General features: G+C 38.9%; 1 protein-coding gene across 2 annotated transcripts; it reads right to left on the reverse strand.

Annotated features, from left to right (window-relative positions):
• Positions 1–1,682: 1,682 nt before the first annotated feature.
• Positions 1,683–15,580, reverse strand: c8orf48 (chromosome 8 open reading frame 48). Of its 2 annotated transcripts, XM_002931799.5 has the most exons (7): positions 15,346–15,580; positions 15,025–15,140; positions 12,330–12,646; positions 10,398–10,484; positions 7,584–7,855; positions 2,609–2,761; positions 1,691–2,009 (listed from the first exon to the last, which is right to left on the reverse strand). In XM_002931799.5, the coding sequence occupies exons 2-7, from the start codon at positions 15,048–15,050 to the stop codon at positions 1,905–1,907; spliced, it is 960 nt and encodes a 319-aa protein (XP_002931845.2). In that variant the 5' UTR covers positions 15,051–15,140; positions 15,346–15,580; the 3' UTR covers positions 1,691–1,904. The 2 variants fall into 2 exon arrangements, with proteins under 2 accessions (XP_012823086.2, XP_002931845.2); XM_012967632.3 differs by lacking the exon at positions 15,346–15,580 and having other exon boundaries at positions 1,683–2,009; positions 15,025–15,263.
• Positions 15,581–23,093: the final 7,513 nt, after the last annotated feature.

Consider the following 23,093-nt stretch of genomic DNA (forward strand, 5'->3'; position numbering starts at 1 on the left):
TCTTTTCAGTACAGATGGGCTCGTAGCGCCATTTTTAATGATTTGTCAATTCCACTGGACCCCGGGTCAATACAAATGGCAACTAAACAAATGCATCTTCATTTATTTTCTAATTAATAAAGATAATTTATCATCAGAAAAAGATATGGCTGTTGACAGTACATTCTTGAAACTGCTGTTGCGCTAATTAACGGGGGATGGGACCAGCAATGTAATCATGCGCGATAATGATGGTTTCCATTGATGTTCCTGAAAACGATGCAGTCTCGTTAAGGCAATTAGTACATGATCAGACTATTCTTAACGTGATAAACTACAGCCGCAGAACAGTGCCAGAAAAAGCAACTTCCTTGTAAAAAAAAAAAAAAACATGCAAGTGGGAACTGTTGGTTATTGCTGTCAAATGGAACAGACCAGAATTATTTGACATGTCACATAAATATTATGCTGATGATAAGGTCATAAAGAAACCTCCGAAGTCACTGAAAAGGCTGGGGTACTCTATAGGGGGCCAGTGGCTCCAGTTCCACAATCTAGACTCACTTTTTTCCCCACAGAAAGAAGTTATTTCCATCCCCCATTGTTTGTGATATCTTAGAACGTAATATTTGAAGAGTTATATGTATATAAGTGGCAATACCTGTTTCCAAAGCAAAATATAATATCCAAGCATGTATACGACTGTTTTAGTCACAGCAGGTTTTCTATTAACAGGGCAAATCTGAATTCACACCACGCAGGAAGTTCCAAAACCTGGGTAGACTAGTCCATTGGCAGCCTGCTTTCTTTCTATCTGCAGCTGGTTAGAAAAAAGTTAATCAACTAAGTGGTTGCTATGGGTCACTTTCCAGGTGTAAATTTGATGAAGCTCCCTTCTTGCTTTACCTCTTTTATACAAGTGATGACTCAATCCCAAAGCCTGTACTGGCTTTTCCAGCCTCAGTGAATGGATATTTCTGTTACATCCATGTAGCCAAGTAGCTTTCCATTTCAGTCTATCCAATTTTGGTCATAAAATGGTAACCCCAATGTTTACTAAACATTGTCTTTATTTTGGGGTTTTAAAATTACACAAAAGAGAATAAAATACAATATAAATAATAAAAAAAGGGAAAAAATAGTGGAGCCACGCATAAATACATAAGGTCTATCATGAGCCAGAACGATGGGCACTGATGCAGGTAAATGGACAGTTCATCCCCTAAGCACTAGCTGTTAGAATAGCTTATTTTATTTGTAACCCTAATAAGCTGTTAATGGAGTATCAAAATCTAAATTGTTGCAAAGTCTAGATTTACATGAAATATAAGTGAATAAAAGCTACATTTGATCAGGCACAGCCTGGAAACTTACTAACTGCAAGTCTGATAAAGTGCCTCTTTTTGCCTGCTGTATATGATACAGTCTAAGCGCTAAATCTACGAGTTACCAGGAAATCTGGTTGAGTCTTAACACATTTTTTTTAGATTTATATATGGTGAATTGAATTTGGAAGCACCTAATTACAATATTAAGGGCGAACCTGGGGCTTTATTGAAAAATATAATCGAAAACATTAACCTTTCTTTTACATGCATTTCACAGGGAAGGCATAACACTCGACTAAATTCTTTTTCTAGCTAAAGAGGTCCACTAACAGGGCAATTGCTGCAGGAAGGATTGGCTGTTTGGGAAACACAACATTTTTTCATGCAGTTCGGCTGTTTATTTCAAAGATTTGGAAAGAGACTTAACACAAAAGTGTAATAAATATATAGCAACACATCTGTTCTTCAGACTTCAAAAGTCATAATTATTTACACTAATGGTCCATAATGTGCAAAACACACACTCAGTTTCCAGGTGTCATAAAGCAAAGCCAATCACCCCAAAGTAACCTCCTTTACAGAGGCTCTTGAAACCAGCTATGTCTTCTTACTGCTAGCATACAGTCTCTGCCAAATGGTGCTACTCCCATCAGTAAGTCTGGGAAGGGACTGGTGGATCTCCCCAATACAGGTCAGCAGGTCCTAAGAAGGAGACATAAAATGCAATGATTATGGGAGTATAAAAGAATGAGGTTGTGATACTCCTGACCAGTGGTGCAAGACTATTATTTTCAACTAGCGAGGCTCAGTGGCACCTGAAAATGGGCCTTATGGCTTCCCACTGGTACATGCTCCAATCTCAACAATATTACTGTATCCATTAAAGGAAATGTAAACCCCCTAAACAAAAATGTAATTAAAGATTTTAAAGAGGCTGTTTACTAAACACCTGCCACTCTGGTTGTTCAAAGGTCAAAATCACTTAGGATTCCTTCTCCTCCTCTAACCTACTTGGCCCCTCCTTTAGGAATTTGGTTTGGCTGTTGGCTAATGAGCATGCTCAGTTGTTCTCAACTCAGATTACTAAACACACCCTGCAGTCTAGCTGAGATGGCTTTGCTGGTTCCCATAGAAATTTAGCTCTAGCTGTCTGCTCCTATATTTTTCTCCTAACCTCCTCTTCTTAACAATTACAGTACTCAATCCAAGCAAAACTTTACAGTGAAAAATGTAAGCTGTTTTAAAGGCAGTAATAGTGATATCACCATACTTGGTGTATGACATAAAACAAAGAGCATTACTTTGCTGTACAGGTGCTCCTCCATTTTGCTTTGTAGTAAGGATGCTTCTAGCTTGGTCCTTCTCCGTCTAACAAATTCACACTTTGCCAGCTCAGCCCGCTTAGTGGTACAATGAGGACAAGTAGAGGGTTGGTGCATTCCAGTTTTAGCCACCTACAGACCAGAAGGAAGTGCAATTCTTTCATTTTGTCTTTTCTCCCAAGTATACTTATAAACCTGCTGATCAACTGTCTCACATATAAATGATACTTTCCAATTGACATATGAAATAAACTCTATGCATAAACATTTTTTTCAGACTTTTTGCAATAAATTTACTGAGAACACTAAAGGAAAAACTGATCTAAGTAAAACCTATGCTGAATCCCAGCAAAAACATTTAGGGCTTGATTCACTAAAGTCCGAAATAAGGAGTGCTATTTATAGCATGCGTTAAAAATCTTATCACTTCTTATTTTTCGCTCGATTCACTAAAAGGACACTTGTCATAATTAAGAAGCGATGTTGTTGGCGTTATTTATCTTGCGACGACATATTTTCAAGCAACGTGCTGCGTAATATGTTGTGCGCTGCGTAATATATTGCTTGAAAATATGTCGTCACAAGATAAATAACGCCAAGAACATCGCTTCTTAATTATGACAAGTGTCCTTTTAGTGAATCGAGCGAAAAATAAGAAGTGATAAGATTTTTAACGCATGCTATAAATAGCACTCCTTATTTCGGACTTTAGTGAATCGGGCCCTTAGAGTCTCGTGCAGCAGTGACCGAGAAATCTAACTTGAAGGAAAGCAGAACTGCCATGGGCAGATAACAGGCCAGGACTGGCAATCTGTGGGTTCTGGCAAATGCCAGAGGGGCTGCGGTAAGATGTCATAGACACTCACTATTTAGGGGGCTGTTTGGGCCGCTGTGTACTTGAAATGCCAGGGTCTATTTCGAATCCCAGTCCAGACCGGGCACAGAGTAAGATACTTTTTTACCTTAAAGAATAAGTAAACCTTTTTTTTTTCTATGAGTAAAAATACTCTAAACAGCTTCCAGAATTACTTACCTTTGTCCCAGCATTCTCTCTGACCTGGTTCCTCAGTCAGAAGGTATTCTTTTTCTTTGCTTCCTTGTGCAGAGTGAAGCCCCGCCCCCACTTCCTGTTCTGTTCTCTCTTCAATTCCAGGTTTTTTTTTTGGTGAGAGACCTGAACAGGAAGTGGGGGCGGGGCTTCACTCAACAATAATACCTAAACACTGAAAACACAATATAATTGTTTTGCAATGTGTGACGATACAGAGGCAGAGAGTACAGAGCATACAAGGACAGTGAAGGAGCTTCACAAGCTTGTCAAAGAAGCTGGCAGACTATGCCATAGGTTCTAAGAATTCTGCAATATGGTATCAGTGTTGCACTAAATCTCATGGGAAGCAGATATGGGTGTTTTGACCATGAGCCTTTCTGGAGCCTGTGCATGGGTTCTGTGGTCTATCACTGGCGTTACTTCTCCTTTTAAGATACAATCTGCCCTCAGCATAATGGCAATAAACATTCCTTTTTTCAATTTGACAGGCCCTTACCATGCCACAATGACAGGTAATTAGAACATTGAAGTAAGATATTATGTGATTGACTGATATATCTTATAAAAGGTGGCTTATTACATTAGCTAAAAAAATCATTTTATGAACTTTATTACCTTCATTCACTTAAATGTAAAGTGGTTAATTACATCTGCACCAATTCATAGCACAATATCATGCAACAGAATCTAGATTTTTTTTTATGAACATGTTTTTTGTACTAGTACATGCCCTTAAAGAGAGAGGCAACCTTTTAGTTAACTTTTAATTAAGCATGCCCCACATTGGAAAGCACTGTCACACTGTCACTCACTGCACAGACCAGCAATGTAACTCTCCTTTACACAGTGGCCCAGAAACACGTCACATTGACCCCAACATTATGTGATATAATGGCACCAGCAAACTATGAAACAATTACCCCAGCTTTTCAAGATAGTGACCCAAACAAGGTATCAAACAGATACTGAAGTATTTACTTATACAGTGGCCCTCAGTGACATATGACATGGTATATGGCAATATATGATCCAGTAGCCCAGCAATATATGACACAGTAACCCCAGACATTGACCCCCAGTACAATGACAGTGATCAGTTATCTATTATTTATTTGATTATTGAAACTTGACAGTAGCGGCTGCATTTCCCACCCTAGGCTTATACTCGAGTCAATACGTTTTTCCAGTTTTCTTAGGTAAAATTAGGTACCTTGGCTTATATTCGGATCGGCTTATACTCGAGTATATACGGTATATTAGTCACTGCTGTCAGGGTTACTGGAAATGTTATGGTCAGGCAGCTTTCACAGTACTTGTTCTCTCTATGTGTATTTAGATGCACCTTATACATGCTGACGTTTGGTGCAAGATGCTGTTTTTGTTACGTTGTATAATGCTATTTGAACATAAAATGTATCAGCATATATGATTTTATTATACATAAAAGCAATGGCAATCTGCTCTGTATTAGCATCCTTATGAGGCTGGGTCCTGTTTTAAAAGTCTTTCTTCAGGAAAATAATATGAAAATATCATCAAAATATAATATGAAAGTAAAAGAGAAAAACCATTATCGTGTACACAGAACATTACTTTTTTGCATATTTACATTTACATATATGCATAATAAGCTGCCTTATGGTTTGCCTGCACAATCTATTTATGAAAATAGGGTAGGTGGTGCAGATGTATTATATATAGATACAATTACATTTATCAGAAAAAATGTCTTTGCTAACAATAAGCTTAGAGCCCACACTCCACTGTATGATTAAATGGAAAATAAACTCTGCTTAAGATGTTATATATACATAAATATATATACAGGTATGGGATCCGTTATCAGGAAACCTGTTATCCAAAAAGCCAAATTACTGGAAAAAGCATCTCCCCTAGACTCCATTTAAATAAAATAATTACATTTTTTAAGATGATTTTCTTTTTCTCAGTAGTAATAAAACAGTACCCAACTAAGATATAATTAATCCTTACTGGGTGCAGAACATTCCTATTTGGAAAACCCCAGGTCCCAATCATTCTGGATAGCAGGTCCCATACCTATATATATATATATATATATATATATATATATATATATATATATATATATATATATATATATATATATATATATAATAATCTCTATCATAGTATAGTTTGCACTCTGTTTGTATGGCATAATTGCCTGGATGCCAGAATTAAAAAACAATGTAACATCATAAATAACTGCACTCACAGGTCTTGCAAAGTGAAAAAAACTGGAAATTTATTGATCCAATATATCGATAAATTATATTATAAAGATTATATTTTTTCATATTTCTCCCCTAATCCTGAAAATCATGAAAACATGAGTGTGATAGGGAAGGAGCTTGTAAATAAAATCTATTAGACTTCCAAACAGTAAGGAGCCACAAGGGACATTTTATTAGTCTTGACTCCTGGTATTCATCAGGAAGAAATGAAACACACACTTGGCAGAGACTGTATTTCTGCACTTCAAAGATAGCAAAGGCTGTTTAAAAAAAAAATTAAATAATATATATTCAACCAGTTTTCACCCTGTAATTAGCACCAAGGGGTTGATGTGAGTTTAGAGCTTAATTAATACTCACATCCTATTCATTCCTATGGGATTTTTAGAATTGTATTTATCAGTGGGTGAAATTTGGAATTCACCATTTAAAAAGTACACTTCTAACAATCACATAGGAATGAATACAATACGGGTAATTATTATGTATTAAGGTGTAAACTCACATTCTGATAAATCTGCACCTAAGTGTCAGCAGCTACATAGAGCAGAGATCGACCCGAAAATGCATGCTTTCGATTTTTCTGGCTGAACTCTGGTCCGTGTAGCTGCACTCAGGCTGACGCTTTGACTGTACATACATCGACACACAGGAGCAGATGGGAGCAGGTTCCCCTCTGGACAATATGCCCTGTGTGTCCTTAAGTGTGCTTTAAAGTATTATATATCAAAACTATATTGTCAGCAGAAATCATAAAAATTAATATGCCAAGTTTAAACAAGCAATTTGGAAATGTGCTCAAGCACTGTACACTCTAAGCGCTACTGGATGGGAATTCTGTGCCTAAAAAGCAACTGTACACTGCTCTGTGTATCAATTCTATCCAAAATAAAATAACATATAAAACATATTAAGAGTCATTTATCAACAGCCAGACACAACTGTTTATTGAATGAGCACCAAGGTCTGTGATGTTGCGTCCCTTAGTGCTGTAGCACTTGCGTTCAGGATCGCTGTAAATGACTCCTATTTTCATACCAGATGTATTTTCATTTTACAACTGCTTATATTTAATTATTGTCCCCCTTTAACCCTTTTTCTGCTTTGTGTATTAATTTGTGTTAAAAAGAGGAACTCCGTAAATGTGTATGATCTTAGTCAGGCACTTCACAAGCAGCGGCATAGAGGAAAATGGTTAAAGGAACAGTAAACCTTTGTGTGATCCTATTTGAGTGAATTGGCTCACAATAGATCTGTCAGTCTCTGGTAGTTGTGAATTTTCTCCCTCAGAGTAGCAATACACAATCTACACATACTATACATGTAAAGAATATTGTACTCTGTATTCTCTAAATTAAATGTCACACCAGCATTTTTTTAGCCAAGATTATTCTTTGGAACAGTAGTCACGGCAAATTGTCTGGAACTGTCTCCAGTCTGTTCCCACTCAGAGGGTGCCAGTCGTAGTAATTGTGAAGAAGCACAAGATCCCTCTTGCTTCAGTGTAACAGGGTAAACTATACAACTATAGACACACTTGCACAGGTGGGTCAAAACATTTGATTTACTATCATTTTAATGTCTATATTAGAAAAAGTATTTACAATCCCTTTAAATCAATCAATCTAATTAGCATTCCCAAAAGTACCTGTTTGAAGGTCTCTTTCATGTTCTCTAGATGGAGCCTGTTGAGCAGCTGCTGTGGGACAACATCTTCCAGGTCTTCTGTCATGAAACTTTTGGAGTTGTTTGTAGGACACGGGTCTTGTTTCTTGTGGGCGTTTTGGGATTGGCAGATGTGTTTTATCTTCATCAAGCAATAGGTGTGCAGAGACTCTGTCTCCTTCTCAGCAATCTCCTCAGCAGTCTCCTGGCCAAATGTCTCTTCCTCGGGAGATTCCTGTCCAGGAAGTGCTGTAGCTGCAATGGAAAGGAAATTCTGCTGATCAAGTTATGTAAGGAACTCTCAAAGCCTTAATGCTCAGAGCTACACAACGGGCAATAAGTGCAAAGTACTGCCATTTTGATCACAGCATCAAAGAGACACAATGCTATTTTCCCCCTCCAAGCTAAGGGCCCAAATAAATTCTTTCTCTGGATTGGTTGTGCAACTGTAAGTTTACCTGTACCACATTAAACCAGAAGCAGCTTGAAAATATGAGACACAAACTCAAGGTGAAAGAAAAATGTAAATTCCTAATCTTTTATTGGCATGAATTACCTTAAAGGGAAACTGTCATGATTTTTACGTTATACTTTTTATTTCTAAATTACACTGTTTACATAGCAAATAATTCACTCTACCATTTACAATTGTATTCTTGAACCAACAAATGTATTTTTTTTAGCTGTAATATCGGTGTGTAGGTGCCATCTCAGTGCATTGTGCCTGAGTCTGAGCTTTCAGAAGGAGCCAGCGCTACACATAAGAACTGCTTTCAGCTAACCTATTGTTTCTCCTAGTCCCATGTAACTGGAGGAGTCCCAAGCCAAAACTTGGATTTCTTACTATTGAGTGCTATTCTGATATCTACTGGGAGCTGATATCTTGTTACCTTCCCATTGTTCTGCTGATCGGCTGCTGGGAGGGAGGTGATATCACTCCAACTTGTGCGGCTAAAGTTTATCAGAGCACAGGTCACATGGCTGTAGCACCATGAGAAATAAACAATATGGCTAACCCCATGTGAAATTTCAAAATTAAATATTAAAAAAATCTGGTTGTGTTTTTTAAAAACAGATTTCAATGCAGGATTCTACTGGAGAATCTCTAATAACTGAGGCATTTTGAAAAAAACATGTTTTCCCATGACAGTATTTCTTTAACGTGATAATATATATAAAAATTTTTTTTAATAATAATGATGTTGGTGGGAGGATTATATCATTTTTAGAAGAAAAACCATAAAGATGGTTATCTTTTTTAGACTATAGAGAAAGGCCTCAGCCAAGTAAGCACGTTCATAACCCAAGAACTTTAGGATTTAATTATAACTGAACACGTTAAGAAAACATATTAAAATATTCTTATTATTTATTGATGCTCACTATAAATTGCAATGTTTTCTAAATTACCTATCCAGGCAGTAAATGGTTAATAGTGACTACTTTGCCTCATCTACCTTAATCCCCCCTGCTTTCAGGACGCAACTTTAATTATTCAGCTGAATGAATTAAGCAAGATCATTTTCAATTTAATGCAAAAACAATTAAGAGGTAATCAAGGAGGCATCTAAGTATATAAAACAATAAGCAACAGCCCCAAGGGGAGATTTTGAATGTATTACAAGGTCCTGAATAAGACAGATGTTTAATGCATTTGGAAATGGGAGATTATGTGGATAATTGATTTAGCTATAGCCCAAGTCAGGTTTTTTTTCTGAAAGAGATCCAGTCATCCAGCACATAAAGGCTCTTTTATAGTTAAACAGGCATAATACACAATGCATCAGCACAACCCCCCCCAGGATTAAAGGTAGGACTGAGCAGAAGAGAGTGGTGCGATGTTATTATGAATCGGTTCTATAAATCCATAGGTGGAGGAGATAGTTAACAGCTGAAATGCATACTTCCATTTAAACAACATACAAGAAGCATCCCCAGATCCAAGGATATCTAGTTAATATACAACATAAATTAATTAACCTTAACAAAAACACACATAAGGACAACAATTCACTATGAGATTATGATTGGGATACTGATGAAACAGGTGACAGAAATATATATAATATATATATATTTAAGACATATAAGCTAAAGGTGCCCTTCCAGTGAAAGATTTTCTTAAGTGGGCAAATGGCCAAACAACAATTGGATTTGTAGATTGTTCAGCCACGCACTTGTTGGGCTAAGGCTGAAGGCTTTAAGATGCCAATCTGGTAATAATGTCTGAAATTACCTATTATTGCATAGGCAGCCAACATGGCTACAAAACATCACATTTTAGGGGGCACTTTCATCAAAAATCATGTGGTTGCAATTAATTATTAATTAATGACTTCATGTAATCTCCCTTACGCCGATCAATAAACTGATATTGAACTTCCTCGAGTCACTGTATTTGAGAAGTATTTCTAATGGGCTACACTCGACTTGAGTGTAATCAAAGATATTACACTTGAACACTCAAGGACAACCTGTATACCAGTATTTCATGCAGCCTCCAGCCATTTGAGTCGCTAGGTGACAAAAAATGAGTATATCTTATATAATCTGACCAATCTTTGACCTTGACATTTAATAAATGTGCCTCTAGGTGACTGCAGCTGTCTTCCCATGTGTCAAAAACCCAACTTTCTTCATATGATTTTTTTCAATCCAAGCAGTCTGTTCACTGTATGAGAGGGAAGACTCAAGATGACGTCTTCTGTGCGTGTAAAAGTATCCAGTGTATTTGCACATTATGTGGCTATAAACAGGGTTAAAAAGCAATTATGTTAACACTGATAGTTTTACTTACCGTTTCTTGACTTCTTGACATTAGTTCTAGCAGCTGAAGCACATGCATGCTTGAACTGAAGATTTTCAATCCATTTTTTAATCAAATCTGTCCTTGAAAAGAGTTCAGAAGGTCAGTGTGTTAAGATGAATTCTTCCCTGATCCCTTATTCTAATAAACTTTTAAAATGACAAAAGGACAGAATGTGTAATCTCTTTTTACATATCACCAGTTTTACCCATGTTTAGTTCTGAGGGCATTGACCAGCAAAACATAAATAATTTAAGGAAATCTTAAGGAAGAGTTACTGAAATAGGGAAAGGTTTAAATGATAAATCTAAATAGAGAACATATTATTCCCAGGAGCTGAGAAGATGAGAAGTGATATGAAAGTCATATACAAAGCAAAACTTTATATTCGAGAGACAGAGAACCCATCATTTAAAAAAGCACAGATATACTGAGCATGACACAAAATTATTAAAAGACATGTAAACCCCACACACAATAACTAATTTCTAATGCAATGGTTATTAGTTCTTGCTTTATTTAGCCTTATGACAAGTAGTGGAAGCCCCCACAATCTCGGTAAAATGTTTCCGGGTGATCATGGTACTGATTTGAACTGCTGTAAGGCACTGAGGTTTGAAACGAATCCACTTTTAAATTAGAGACCCCTGCACAACATTCTTTTTCTCTTCATTAAAGGAGAAGGAATATTAGACGCCCCCCAGTGAATGTAATCATTTAACCGATACCCCAGGCTGGTGGTCCTGTTAGCAGGGAACTGCACCATTCAGCTTTTCATTCTACTGAGCATATGCAAGTTGCGTAAAGGCAGAAGAAGCAAGAGGATCGCTTGGACGTAGGTACCCTGGGCTGGTGCAACTTTCTGATACCAAAAGCACTGGCCCAGGGTGTCAGGTAAGTGATTACAATCACTGGGGAGGTGCCCAACATTTTGGCACCTCTCAGTGATTAGATCTTTCCTTCTCCTTTAATGTGGTGACACAACTCTTTAGGCTACTGCCACCGGGCAGACTGAGAATCAGTCCCTATGCTAGCATCAGCCTTCTCCAGTGCCTGCACCCAAAGCCACTGTGTTGGCCCAGATGCAGGCACACAAAGCAGATTTCGATGCCAAAATGTGTAAGTATCCATTTTGCCTCTGAAATCTGCTCTGTCTGCACCTGGGGTGCCACTCTAGCTTCAGATGCAGTCACAGAAGGCTGAGGACAGAGAAGGGGCTTGTTTTTAGCCGAGAATCAGCTCCGTGTGGCATTAGCCTTAAAAGTATCTGTAATAATTACAAGTGCCAAAAACAGTGATGTAAGAGAAGGCTGTCAGCTGGACACCCCTGGAGATCAACAGTTGTATCTATTGGGCTTAAATGCGATAGCTACTCGCAAATTATACAATAAAAAGCACATACTTTCGCTTGAAAATAACTTAAATTAGGGTTACCAGATCACTTGAACATTTAGGGACACGTCCAATAAATTCATAATTCAGAGCTGCTCTGATTGCATTTAAATTACATTTCAATCAGTGCAGCCCTTCTAGCTGGATTTTCAAATGATCTGGCAGACCTAGTGTACTGCAGCTATGGAGACATTTTTATTCTCTTTTTATGCTTGTAGTGAGGAATGTACTAACGTACCATTTCTCTTCCAGCAGTTTTGTTTTGCTTTATGTCTTGCTTTATGTCAGATAGTCTAGATATACAAACAGGATCAGTGTGCCACAAGACAAGGAAGGATTCCCCTTTATTCGCCCGCGATAAATTTTTACTGTTGCGGGCGACTAACCTCCCCAATATGCCATCCCTCTGGCAAGAATGTAAATCGCCGGTGGGATGGCACATGCGTCGCTTTAGTTTTCCGAAGTTGCCCTCCTTTGCTGAGGCAATTTAAAAAGATTTTAGGCATACACATTTACTCAGGGTTCATGTACCTTGGCAATGTGTATTGGCTGGATAACCCACTTCTGAATCTTCAGATCCTGAAATGTGATCAGATCCATTCTCTGAGGATGCTGAAACATCACCAGATCCATGCTCTGATGATACGGTAGCACTGTTAGATCCTTGTTCTGAGGAGTATGATTTAAATGGTTCGCTTTCATCTTTCTCACTGGATGAATCAGTAAGGGATTCAAACGATTCACTGGAATAGTCATGTCCCAATTCTCTTCTGGGTGATGAATTCTGTACTATATGTTCTTCATAATCTATACTTTCTCTGTCTTCTGACAGCCCATCCATCAAACTTCTATAAAATATAACACATGATAATATCAGAAAGTGAAACAACAGCTGTACAATATTTATAGTCATAGCAAGACAAATTGTCACATTACTGTAAATGGCAACTCTATTCCCTCTGAATGCCTTTCTTGTGGATAACTCTTATCTCTCTCTTTCAGGACAAATACAAATGTAAAAACAGATACATTCTAAGTACATGCAGCTTGCTAACTAAAGTTGGCAATGCACATGCTATCACGGGGTTGCCACATACCTTGTGGAAGCAGTTTGTCTTGGAGGACGTCTGAAAAGTGTTAGGCTGGTGGCACACAGGGAGATTAGTCACCCGTAATAAATCTTCGCTACTGCAGGCGACTAAACTTCCCGAAATGCCTTTCCACCAGCAAGAATATGAATCTCCGGAAGGATTGCATACATGATCCTTCGGTTTTCCCGAAGTGGCAGGAGTGTCAAAAATAATCAGGCATCTCAGCAGAATCAGCGGGCAATAAGCGTAGCCAAATCAGGCAAAAGGCCGGCCCAGGCAGCAAGAATCAGGTTCAAAGTTAGGCCAAAAGTCAAGTACTCAGGAAATCAGTAAGGATACAAAGCTCAGCATCAGTTACAGGTAACCATGATCACTTTGCAAAGTGAACAGGTCGCAGTGTCCTTTTATTGGTATTGTGCAAAGTGTCAATTCGGACGTGCGCCAAACAGAGCACCGAAGACTGCCTCTGTGGCGCACCTGACACATATCAATAATATTGTACAAAACTAAAATTCAGATGATTCTTGGTGAAACTATGGTGGCCACTGTACAACATGCATGTACTACTGAGTTTGAAAATGTAATATGCCGATTCCCTGTAGGCCAATTCACTACCTGCTGTTTCGATCAATTGGGCTGTTTGCCTGAACAATAGAAAGGCAGCTATATTATGTATAGCTAGGGATGCCTCCTTGATGGTATCTTACTGGCCTAATCAGTAAAACACCTGCCAAGGCGGAAGCCAGTATTACAAACTTACTGGCAATCCAGTTGCTGTTACATTTGTAATACCCTTAAGCTTATGCCCTCGTCTGCCCCTGTTCTGCTTGAAAATTATCCTCTCTCTTTTCTCTTTCGACGGGTCCTTGTTGATAAGTCTGTGACGGCATAGTTCCACCCTCTTTGGCCATCACCATGATTCTTCTACATTAAGGACCACCCCTCAGCTGGCTGGTAATTTCTTTTTAAAAAGGTGGCAACCCTATGTATGGCCTCTTGTACTGGTCAGAGAGTGTACCCAATTGCTGTACCATTTAGTGGTCCAGTTCTCTTACCTCTTTAAGACTAGACTTGCTTTGATAACTACCCTCCCCTCCACCCCCAAACATATATATTTTTATATATTTACAAACATAATGACTGTAAGGTCCACACTCTCAGGTCTTATGAAGAAACTTATGAAAAAGATCCCCAGTCTTTATCAAAGTGCAGAAAACAAACATTTAACATACCTATAAACCACATATGGTGGTAAAAAATCATGGTGGCTGAACTGTGTAGAAACATCACTACATACACCTTACTTCAGATTCATTTAAAAATATCACATAAACTATTATACCATCAAAACCAGTCATGATAGTTTTCCCATGTACATGATGAATGTTTGTTTTCTGCACTGGGGATCTAGCCAAAATGTCAGTCTTCAATTTCATAAATGAGTACTGAATTCACTTTTTTTTCAATACTTATTAAATCAAAGGTCACTTGTTTTTGTTTGCCTTATTTCTTATAATAAACACCAACATTTTTATTTTCTTAGCAAATCCACACATATGTGATAATTCTGGTGCTAACCTTTAGTAAACCATAAAAAAGAGCCAAAAAATCCACCACAACAGAAGTAATAACAGTCTAGTAAACCAGCTCTTGCCTTCATTTATTTCTGGCAAAAATCATTGGCACTATGATCTCTATCACTGTAGTAAATGGATGCCTAGGTTTTTTTTACATGTCTAGCACTGTTACTGCAGTAGGAACAACATTACAATTATGTGTGAAATAATTTTATATACAGGGCAAATGGAGGAAGAGGAGGGCTTCATCTGAAGGAGGGGATTATATAAATCAGAGCTTTGCAGCCTGCAACACGTCTAGCTGTTACTGAACTACAGCTCACAAATCTGGGAGGGCTGCAGGCTGGAAGTCCTTGCTGAACCTAATGAAATTATTGTTTGAAGTTATTACATTCCACCCACAGTGAGCCCATTGAGTGGGGACACAGGGCCGGTGGCTTCTCTGCCCTACCCTTAAACCAGCCCTGTTTATTCAAAAAATAACTTATTTGTGCCGAACTACTGCTTTAGGTGACAAAATAAGTGCCTAACCAATATGTTACTATAGGTAGGTCTCACCTCCTCATGCACGCCCCGGTTTCCATAGTAACGTAGTGCGCACCACGTAAACGAGTCCGTAGTAGAACAAAGGCTTGCGTCTTTAGAGTTCCGCTGCTGGAGCTGCCTCACATGCACTGTGAACAAATTAAGGTTTGTAATAAAAATAGACCTAGAACCGCCATTTGCTGCAGAGGCCTCAGAGAGATTTAGTTTGGCACGGCAACTAAGGCAGCAGCACAGGCAGTAGGGGGCGGGGTGCAGGGAGAGGAGAATAATAGAGCCTAGGTGGGCTGAGAAACAGGGAGGGACAACAGTGGGGTACTGTTTATATTTACTAACCTGAATTTGTTTTTGTTCCAGGACCAGAGAGAGAAAATAAACGTGTACCAATGGGTAGGTAGAAAGCCTTTTGAGAACCAGGTACCTGGAGGAAGGAGCATGGGAGTGATTAGTGTGGAAAGGTTAGAAACCAGCCTGGTAGTTGGAACCCTCTCTATACCCATTAGCACAGACAGTATTACAGGCTCAGTCATTTCCTTCTCAGCCAAACCCAGAGCATGCTGACACAATCTTTTGCTGCACAGTTTAAATTGGAAAACGCATGTCAGGCCTGCTTTCCCTTGGTCGTATGTTAAAGTCCATATGTAAAGTGACCAGTGGTATCGCTAGGGTCCAGTTGGGTAATCCAACACAAATAAAGAGAATGGAGTGCTTCAGGCCCACAATGCCACAGGAAAAAAAACCACACCAACTACAGGGGCAGCGTGGCCTCCTTTATAGGGTTGCCACCTAGGGTTACCAGCCTGGTCTGTAAAAAATACATTTTTCTAATATTATTTATAGGGCAGAAAGCTAAAGAAATAGAAAGGCTGATCTTTTTTTCCGCCAGAAAAGGTAGCATCTCTGCTCCTTTATCATTAGCCAAAGGCAGTAATGCAATATCCAGTGTCACTTTTAATGCACATAATTGAAAACGTATCATGTAGCACTGGGGATTAAGGATTACTCTCCACTGCTGCAAGCAATATGAATTGTATATCTAAAGTTTAAAGGGCATATCAGGAGGAGGCAGAAGAGAGGCAAGTTGGGGCAGCTACAGTGAAAATTCAAGTGCAGTTAAAGCTAGATTGCAGATGGCATTTAAAAAAAAAAAAATGATAATAAAATTTAATATGCACACGACACCCCCAATTCAGCTTAGAGTTTAGAAGAGTTATGAAGCTTTACAAGAAATACATATGGGTCAGGCAAGCATTAACACTCGTGTTTAGAATAGGGGCAACTTTGAAAGTGGCATAGGCTGGAGTATCCAAAAACAGATCAAAACACCAGGGATATGAAAGTCTGATTAGGGATGCACCAAATCCAGGATTCGGTTCGGGATTCGGGCAAGATTCTGCCTTTTTTAGCAGCATTGGATTCTGCCGAATCCACGCTCCTTGCTGAACCGAATCCCAAAAATCACGTGACTTTTTGTCACGTAAACATGGAAGTTGAAATTTTTTCACCGTGCGCACAGCAAGATTTAACCTAGGATATGGTTTGGTATTCAGCTGAGTCTTTTACGAAGAGCTCTGCCGAATCCGAAAAAATGGATTCGGTGCATCCCTAGATAAAAGTTGTGTAGTTTGTAAACCTAGGAACATAGACTAATGTTCCACAACCTTCCTGTTTTGTCTTATTTTTCTACCAAGCTATCTAGATGAATTGGGTAAGTAACGTAAACATTTATCATGGGCTGTTGTTCTTTGTATATTGGACCAGAGTCAACTGTCATTTATATTATGGGAAGCAAAAAAAGTCAAGAGGGACCCCTGATCTATTAGGAATAAATGTAATGAATAACGATGTGGCAACTTATAGACAAGGTCAAATAATTGTCATCACCCTCCACTTTAATGTATTCCATACCAGCTTTTGTTTATCTACTGTTTATCCCCCATAGGGAATTGAAGTTTAGCAAAAGATGAAGGACAGCAGGCTGGCCATCCCAAATGTAAGCACAGCCATTTCAGTGATCACAACTCTGAGTAAAACAATGAAGATTAGCTAGAGCAAATACATTTCCTTATTTAGAGAAAATTCTTCTAAGTATTCTAAGTATTTACTCCTTATTGAGCTGTAATTTATTTTTGTACAAAGGGGGTGATTTTACCAGGAAAGACACATCTCTAATATTCCAAGCTGAAAATCAAGGTCATCCTGACACAGTACATCTGTTTGCTGCACTTGACCAAATGGAATAAGTACATTGCTATAGCCACCAAATGTATTGTTAGATTGTCCCAAGGTTAGGTAGCACCAGTGTTTATGTGAATGAAGTATTTATGGATTTAGTACCCTTGAGCTGTTTTCTGAGAGTGATGTATAACTTTGGCAGGGTTTACTGGTTGGCTGCTGCTAGTTTGAACACAGACACGATCATTTAATGCTACCCTCATTTATCTGTCACAGGGAATGTATAAATCAAATGCCACCGCTTTCTAGTTTGCTATAAAGTTTATTTGTTAAGCGGGATGGGAAAAGTTGCTCTTCATTTTCATGATAAAAGGAAATTAACACTTTAATTCCAAAGACTATAAGAGAATTAACCCTTTTTTAACCTGTATTTTATTTTCCAATCAATTAAGATTGAAAAGGATAAAGACCCAACAGTAGAATTGTAGTAAATTGCAAGTGCTCTTTCATTAATTAAGGAGGACATAAACACGGCCATATCTCCTTGTTTAGGGAGGTCGCCAAACAAGTAAATCTGGGCCCACTTTGTCCAACCACATTCTGGGCCAAATCAGGCTGATCTAATCATTGACCCTACGGGCCTAGATCATCCATTGAGGCCTATAGAAACCCGTCAGATGAGGACTGCATCAACATACCAATGCACTCCTCTTCAGACAGTATATCTGACTGATATTTCGGCCTGATATCAGTTCAGTAGGCAGGTTCACATGGGCAGAAAAGCTGCCAGCTCTCTTTGGAGGGGCCGAATTAGCAGTGCAAAATATGCCTTTTGACATTTTCCATATATATTATCCATATATAACATGAACGTATGAAGAACAAGGATGCATTCAGTCATATACACATCCAACATACAGAACTGATTCTATAAAATATTAGGAAAAAGTTATTCTTTAAGGAAATATTTTTTCTAAGTGAGTGAATACTTACTACAATGCCCAAGACACATACACTGTGCTAATAATCACAATTTGTTATCCAGCAAACATACCTTTGACCTTGTATGCAGATCACAAGGACACTTCAGCAGAAATAAATTAGATTGTGAACCGTTGTGCAATTAGATTTACCTCAACTATATCAAATGTAAAGTGGTTCTCAAGGTCATTATTGGCTACAACTTGCATCATTTTTATTGCATGCTTTGACCAGTTTGCCACTGTACCATATCATGTCACTGCAGATTTGTGCTTGTTAAAGAGGACTATGGTACACAGTTGTGGGGCTATAGTACATATGGTGTCATTTAGGAAATGGAAGGAAGGGTGTTAAGTGCAAGAAAATGGCGGATTGGGCCCATTGTTTGCCCACTTCTTTCCATCTGTGCACCTTGTCTTCAAGCCTAGGTGGATTTCCACACAGTTCTGCAGTATGTTATTGAGCACAGAGACCTGCACCTTGTCCTGGAGGTGTAGAGAAGATCCCAGCCAAAAGTGTGTTCAGCATAAGCACTAAGGGGTGCACTGTTGCACATCTATCTGGGATCTTTGTAAATGACACCTACAATGTTTGATTAATGCTGCTTAGTTATGTACAGATATCATTTCAGGTCAATGTCCCATTGCAGCCAGTGTGATAACTACAAGCCAGGGGCTTCTCAAAATGCCCACTGTGGCCAAGGACCACATGACACTTCCCATTATCATTACAATTTATTATTTATGGGCTATGAACATGCGTGATAGTAGTTTCCTGTTGCTGCCATTACTAGTTGCTGCCCTCGTTCAGCCTATTTACATTTGTATTGTATGTATGATATGTGGAGTCAATGGAGTGGCCTGGGAAGAGGAAGTGTTAAGGTGGCCATACATGGGCCAATTTTAGTTGCTGTTATTGGTCCTTTAGACCAGTTTGACAGCTTATCTGCCTGTGAATGGGCACCACCAATGGGCCCCCATAAATGACATCAGTGACCCACTGAGGCTGTGTTTTGAACCCCCCCCCCACCTGCACAGGACTCTTGATGTGCACTCCCTGCCCCCTTCACATGCGCCATAACTTTTCCCTCCTTACCCCTAATCCTTGATTGTGTGACAGATGCAGGGGAGTGAGCCTGGAATGGTGGGACCCACGATGGCCAGAGCCCACCAGTTTTATTTATATGGGTTTTTTTAAAATACACCTCTCTAACGCAGGGTGAAATTCCCATGTGTAAGCCTGTAAGCAGATCAATGAAACTACAAAGCAACTTTCTAATATACATTCTTTAAACATTTCTGTTCCTAGAAATAGTGTAGCAGAAGGCAGTTCTCCTTTGTTTTTTCAGGAGTCAGAAGTAGCAATGTATCTAAACAGCCAGACAAATACTGCTTTCAATAGCAATTTACAATTTTTTTAAATGAATGTATATGGGGAAAAGTTGCTTACATTATATTTATTTTCATTACAAAAAAAATGTTTTAGGTTTAGATCTCAATTTAATGTTATGAGTTCATACAGTAAAAAAAAACCTCAATCTTTTCATATTCCTTCATTTAGAATGAGTAATACAATTAAAAGGAGGTTTAGTCTATTTATTAGCATTGCTTATATGATTTACTTTTAATGATACAATTTAGTTTTGGATAAAAGCCACCTCAATTTCAGATTTAAATTTTTCTCCACTTTTGAATGTTGAGTTATAGGGCTATAATAAAGGTTATACAATTTAAAAAAAAAAATATTTTTAAGGCTAAACCACTTTACATGCATTATTATTGCACAGTGGCGGGTTATTGCTTGGCTGAGATAAGAGGATGTTCACTTGTGCTTGAGTGTTAAATGCCTGGAAAGACAAATTATGACCTGTTAGCCAAGGCTCTAAAATTACTTTGTGAAATGAATGTGATAAATTGCTCCTTACAGGGCCAGACAACCATTTGCATGTTCCGTACCTCAGTAAGGATGAGATTTAGGGGGGTTAATGCGTATTAGCTTCCATAGATACAGTACATGTGAAAACGCTGAAGATAAATTACCTTATGATTTGAGGTGACAAATATATTATAGGAATTGTGGATGAAAGACTGATACACCGTATTTTCTTTATCTTTGATATTAGAGAAGAAAGGCTAGTCACAAGGGTTCGCGTTTTTTTGTAGGGTGACATTGCATTCACAGTGTGAAAGTGCAAACCCACTGATTTAGAGACTGTGGTTGTTTCTTTCTGTCTTTGTCTTTTGATATGTTTTTCTATCCATCTGTTTTGTTATGCCTCCACTTAAAATTCTCATTGTACTACTGTACCTTACCTCTGTTCTTTCTTCCTTGCTCTTACCTTCTTTCCTTCACTTTTTCTCTGACATTGTTACTCTTTTCCTTTTTCTCTCACCCTTACTGCGACAAGACTTACTTCTTTGTACCTTGATAGATTGTACTTGTAGCTACAACTTTCTTAATCTTACCAATTTCTTCTGTACTGTATATATCCCCACTTCCATAAACTCACCTGCTATGTGTCACATAGACAAAAGTTTTAGTAGATTCATAACAATGTAAGTGGGCAAAGCATGAAACAGTAGATCCCATACAGTATGCGTTCTTTCTAGTTAGGCTTCATTTAGGTAGAGAATACATTGAATTTCAATTCAATATTTCAATATTTATTTACTGGCCGAAAACAATTAGTTGAAAAGATTTTTAAATCTTTCTGAAACTTTACACAGGGACTTCTCCATAGATATTAAAAATACATTTGACTTTGCAGGAAGAATTACTTATGAACTGACTGCTTCAACTATATTCTACACATCATCAAACATTAAGGTAGTATCATGCCTCCTGAAGTAATATATATTTCTATGTTTCAGTTGTACACGTCATTCTGGGACCATGATCCCTGCTGGTATTATTAATGAATCTGATTTACTAAATAAGCCCTAATGGAGTTTACAATCTAAATTTCCTATCACATTCAATAAGTTATATCAGGTACCAATTAATCCTCCTGTATGCTTTTGGAGCCTGAGTGGAAATTTAAAATACTCAGAGAACCAACTCAGTCACCGAGAGAGTTGCTTTTATTCATAGATTCTGCAGAGGGAGGTTATTGTATGAAGCGTGCAGCAATGAAGAGTTGTATATATGAGAGAAAAATTGTATATATGAGAGAATACCATTGTTCAGGAAATACAGGGAGGAATAAGGACCGGTGCCTTGTACATTGAGGTGCATTGTATCTTATCTTGAGTTTTGAGAGTATAGGCGGAGGGTGAATTTTTTGTTTGGGGAGGCCAAAGATGGGCCATACATAGACTGACCTAAAGCTAATGTGAGATTTAGTGGATTCGCTGCTGGTGTAAAAAAATTAACCTGCCAACTACCTCTTGCGGTTCCCACTGACTTCCAAGGATGTAAAAGTTAGCTTAAACCAGGTAGGGCGACGGACTTTAACCTCCGTCGACTCTTTACTAACCTCCAACTCCCTCATACCAACAAAGGATCCAGAGTGGTGGCCTCACTCGACTCCGAAAAAGCCTTCGACTCGGTCGAGTGGAACTACCTCTGGGAAGTGCTCCATAGATTTGGCCTGGGCACCAAATTCATCCAATGGGTCAAACTGCTCTACAAATTCCCAGTCGCTAAGGTTAGGGTCAACAATTTCATCTCCCCCCCCCCCTTCCAACTTCGCAGGGGAACCAGACAAGGGTGCCCCCTATCACCGATCCTCTTTGCACTGGCGATAGAACCCTTAGCTATTACAATAAGGGTGTGTGCATCCATTAAAGGGCTCCAGTTTGCTAACATAATAGAGAAAGTATCCCTTTTCGCGGACGATATCTTAATATACCTAGCAGACCCCTTAGAACCCCTTTCCACCATGCTAACCGTTGTCCAAGAATTTGGCAAATACTCGGGACTTCGTATAAACTGGGAAAAATCACAACTATTCAGTATTGACCCTACCCCCCATATCCCTCCTCCCCAACAGACACAGTTGAAATGGGTCACATCCTTTAAATACCTGGGGGTATGGATACACCCAGACCCCCAACTCTTTCTACAACTCAATTTAGACCCTATAATGGACTCTCTGTCACAAGTTCTTAAGACTTGGGCCAAACTACCACTTACACTTTGGGGAAGAGTGAACATCATCAAGCTGATATATTTGCCTAAATTTCTGTATATATTCCACAATACCCCATTCACGATCCCTCGATCCTTCTTTAAAAAACTAAACAGAATTATTACTTCATTCATATGGGCCAATGGTACCCCCCGAATTTCCTGGGAGAGGCTAACAGCAGCTGTTGATAAGGGAGGCTTAGCCCCTGCCACACTTCTACTTTTACTACCTAGCCTCCCAAATCTACTACATACATTGGTGCCTTGCTCCCAATCCGTACAATCCCAATACACAACTCCAAGCCTCCATCCTCCACTCAATAGAAGGCCTAAGCACCTATCCTTATAGACACCACACAGATATGACCAACCTACCACATACGCTACTGACCCCACATAAAGCATGGACCACAGCCTTGAAAACTTTGCACCATCCTTGGCCACTTCTCTCACCCCAACTCCCACTCTGGGCTAACTCGCTTCTGCCCGACTTACAGGAACTACAAGACTACACCTACTGGCCACGACTGGGTTTTAAGAAACTTGGCGATCTAACACTTGGTCCTCAGTTTCCCACATACCAAGACTTACAAGACAGAGCCATAGGAAACCAGATACAATTCTATAGGTACCTCCAACTCAGGCACGCCTTTCACGCACAATTCCACACCCTTCCCCCCACAATAACCACAGTAACCTTAGAGGACATCCTGCTCTCCCCATCTCCAGCCAAACTACTATCCAGGCTATATAAAGAGATTATGACAGTAACGAAGCCACCCTTTGATCGAGCCTACCGC

This window comes from Xenopus tropicalis, chromosome 8 (genome assembly GCF_000004195.4).
Source record: "Xenopus tropicalis strain Nigerian chromosome 8, UCB_Xtro_10.0, whole genome shotgun sequence".
Lineage (NCBI taxonomy): Eukaryota > Metazoa > Chordata > Amphibia > Anura > Pipidae > Xenopus > Xenopus tropicalis.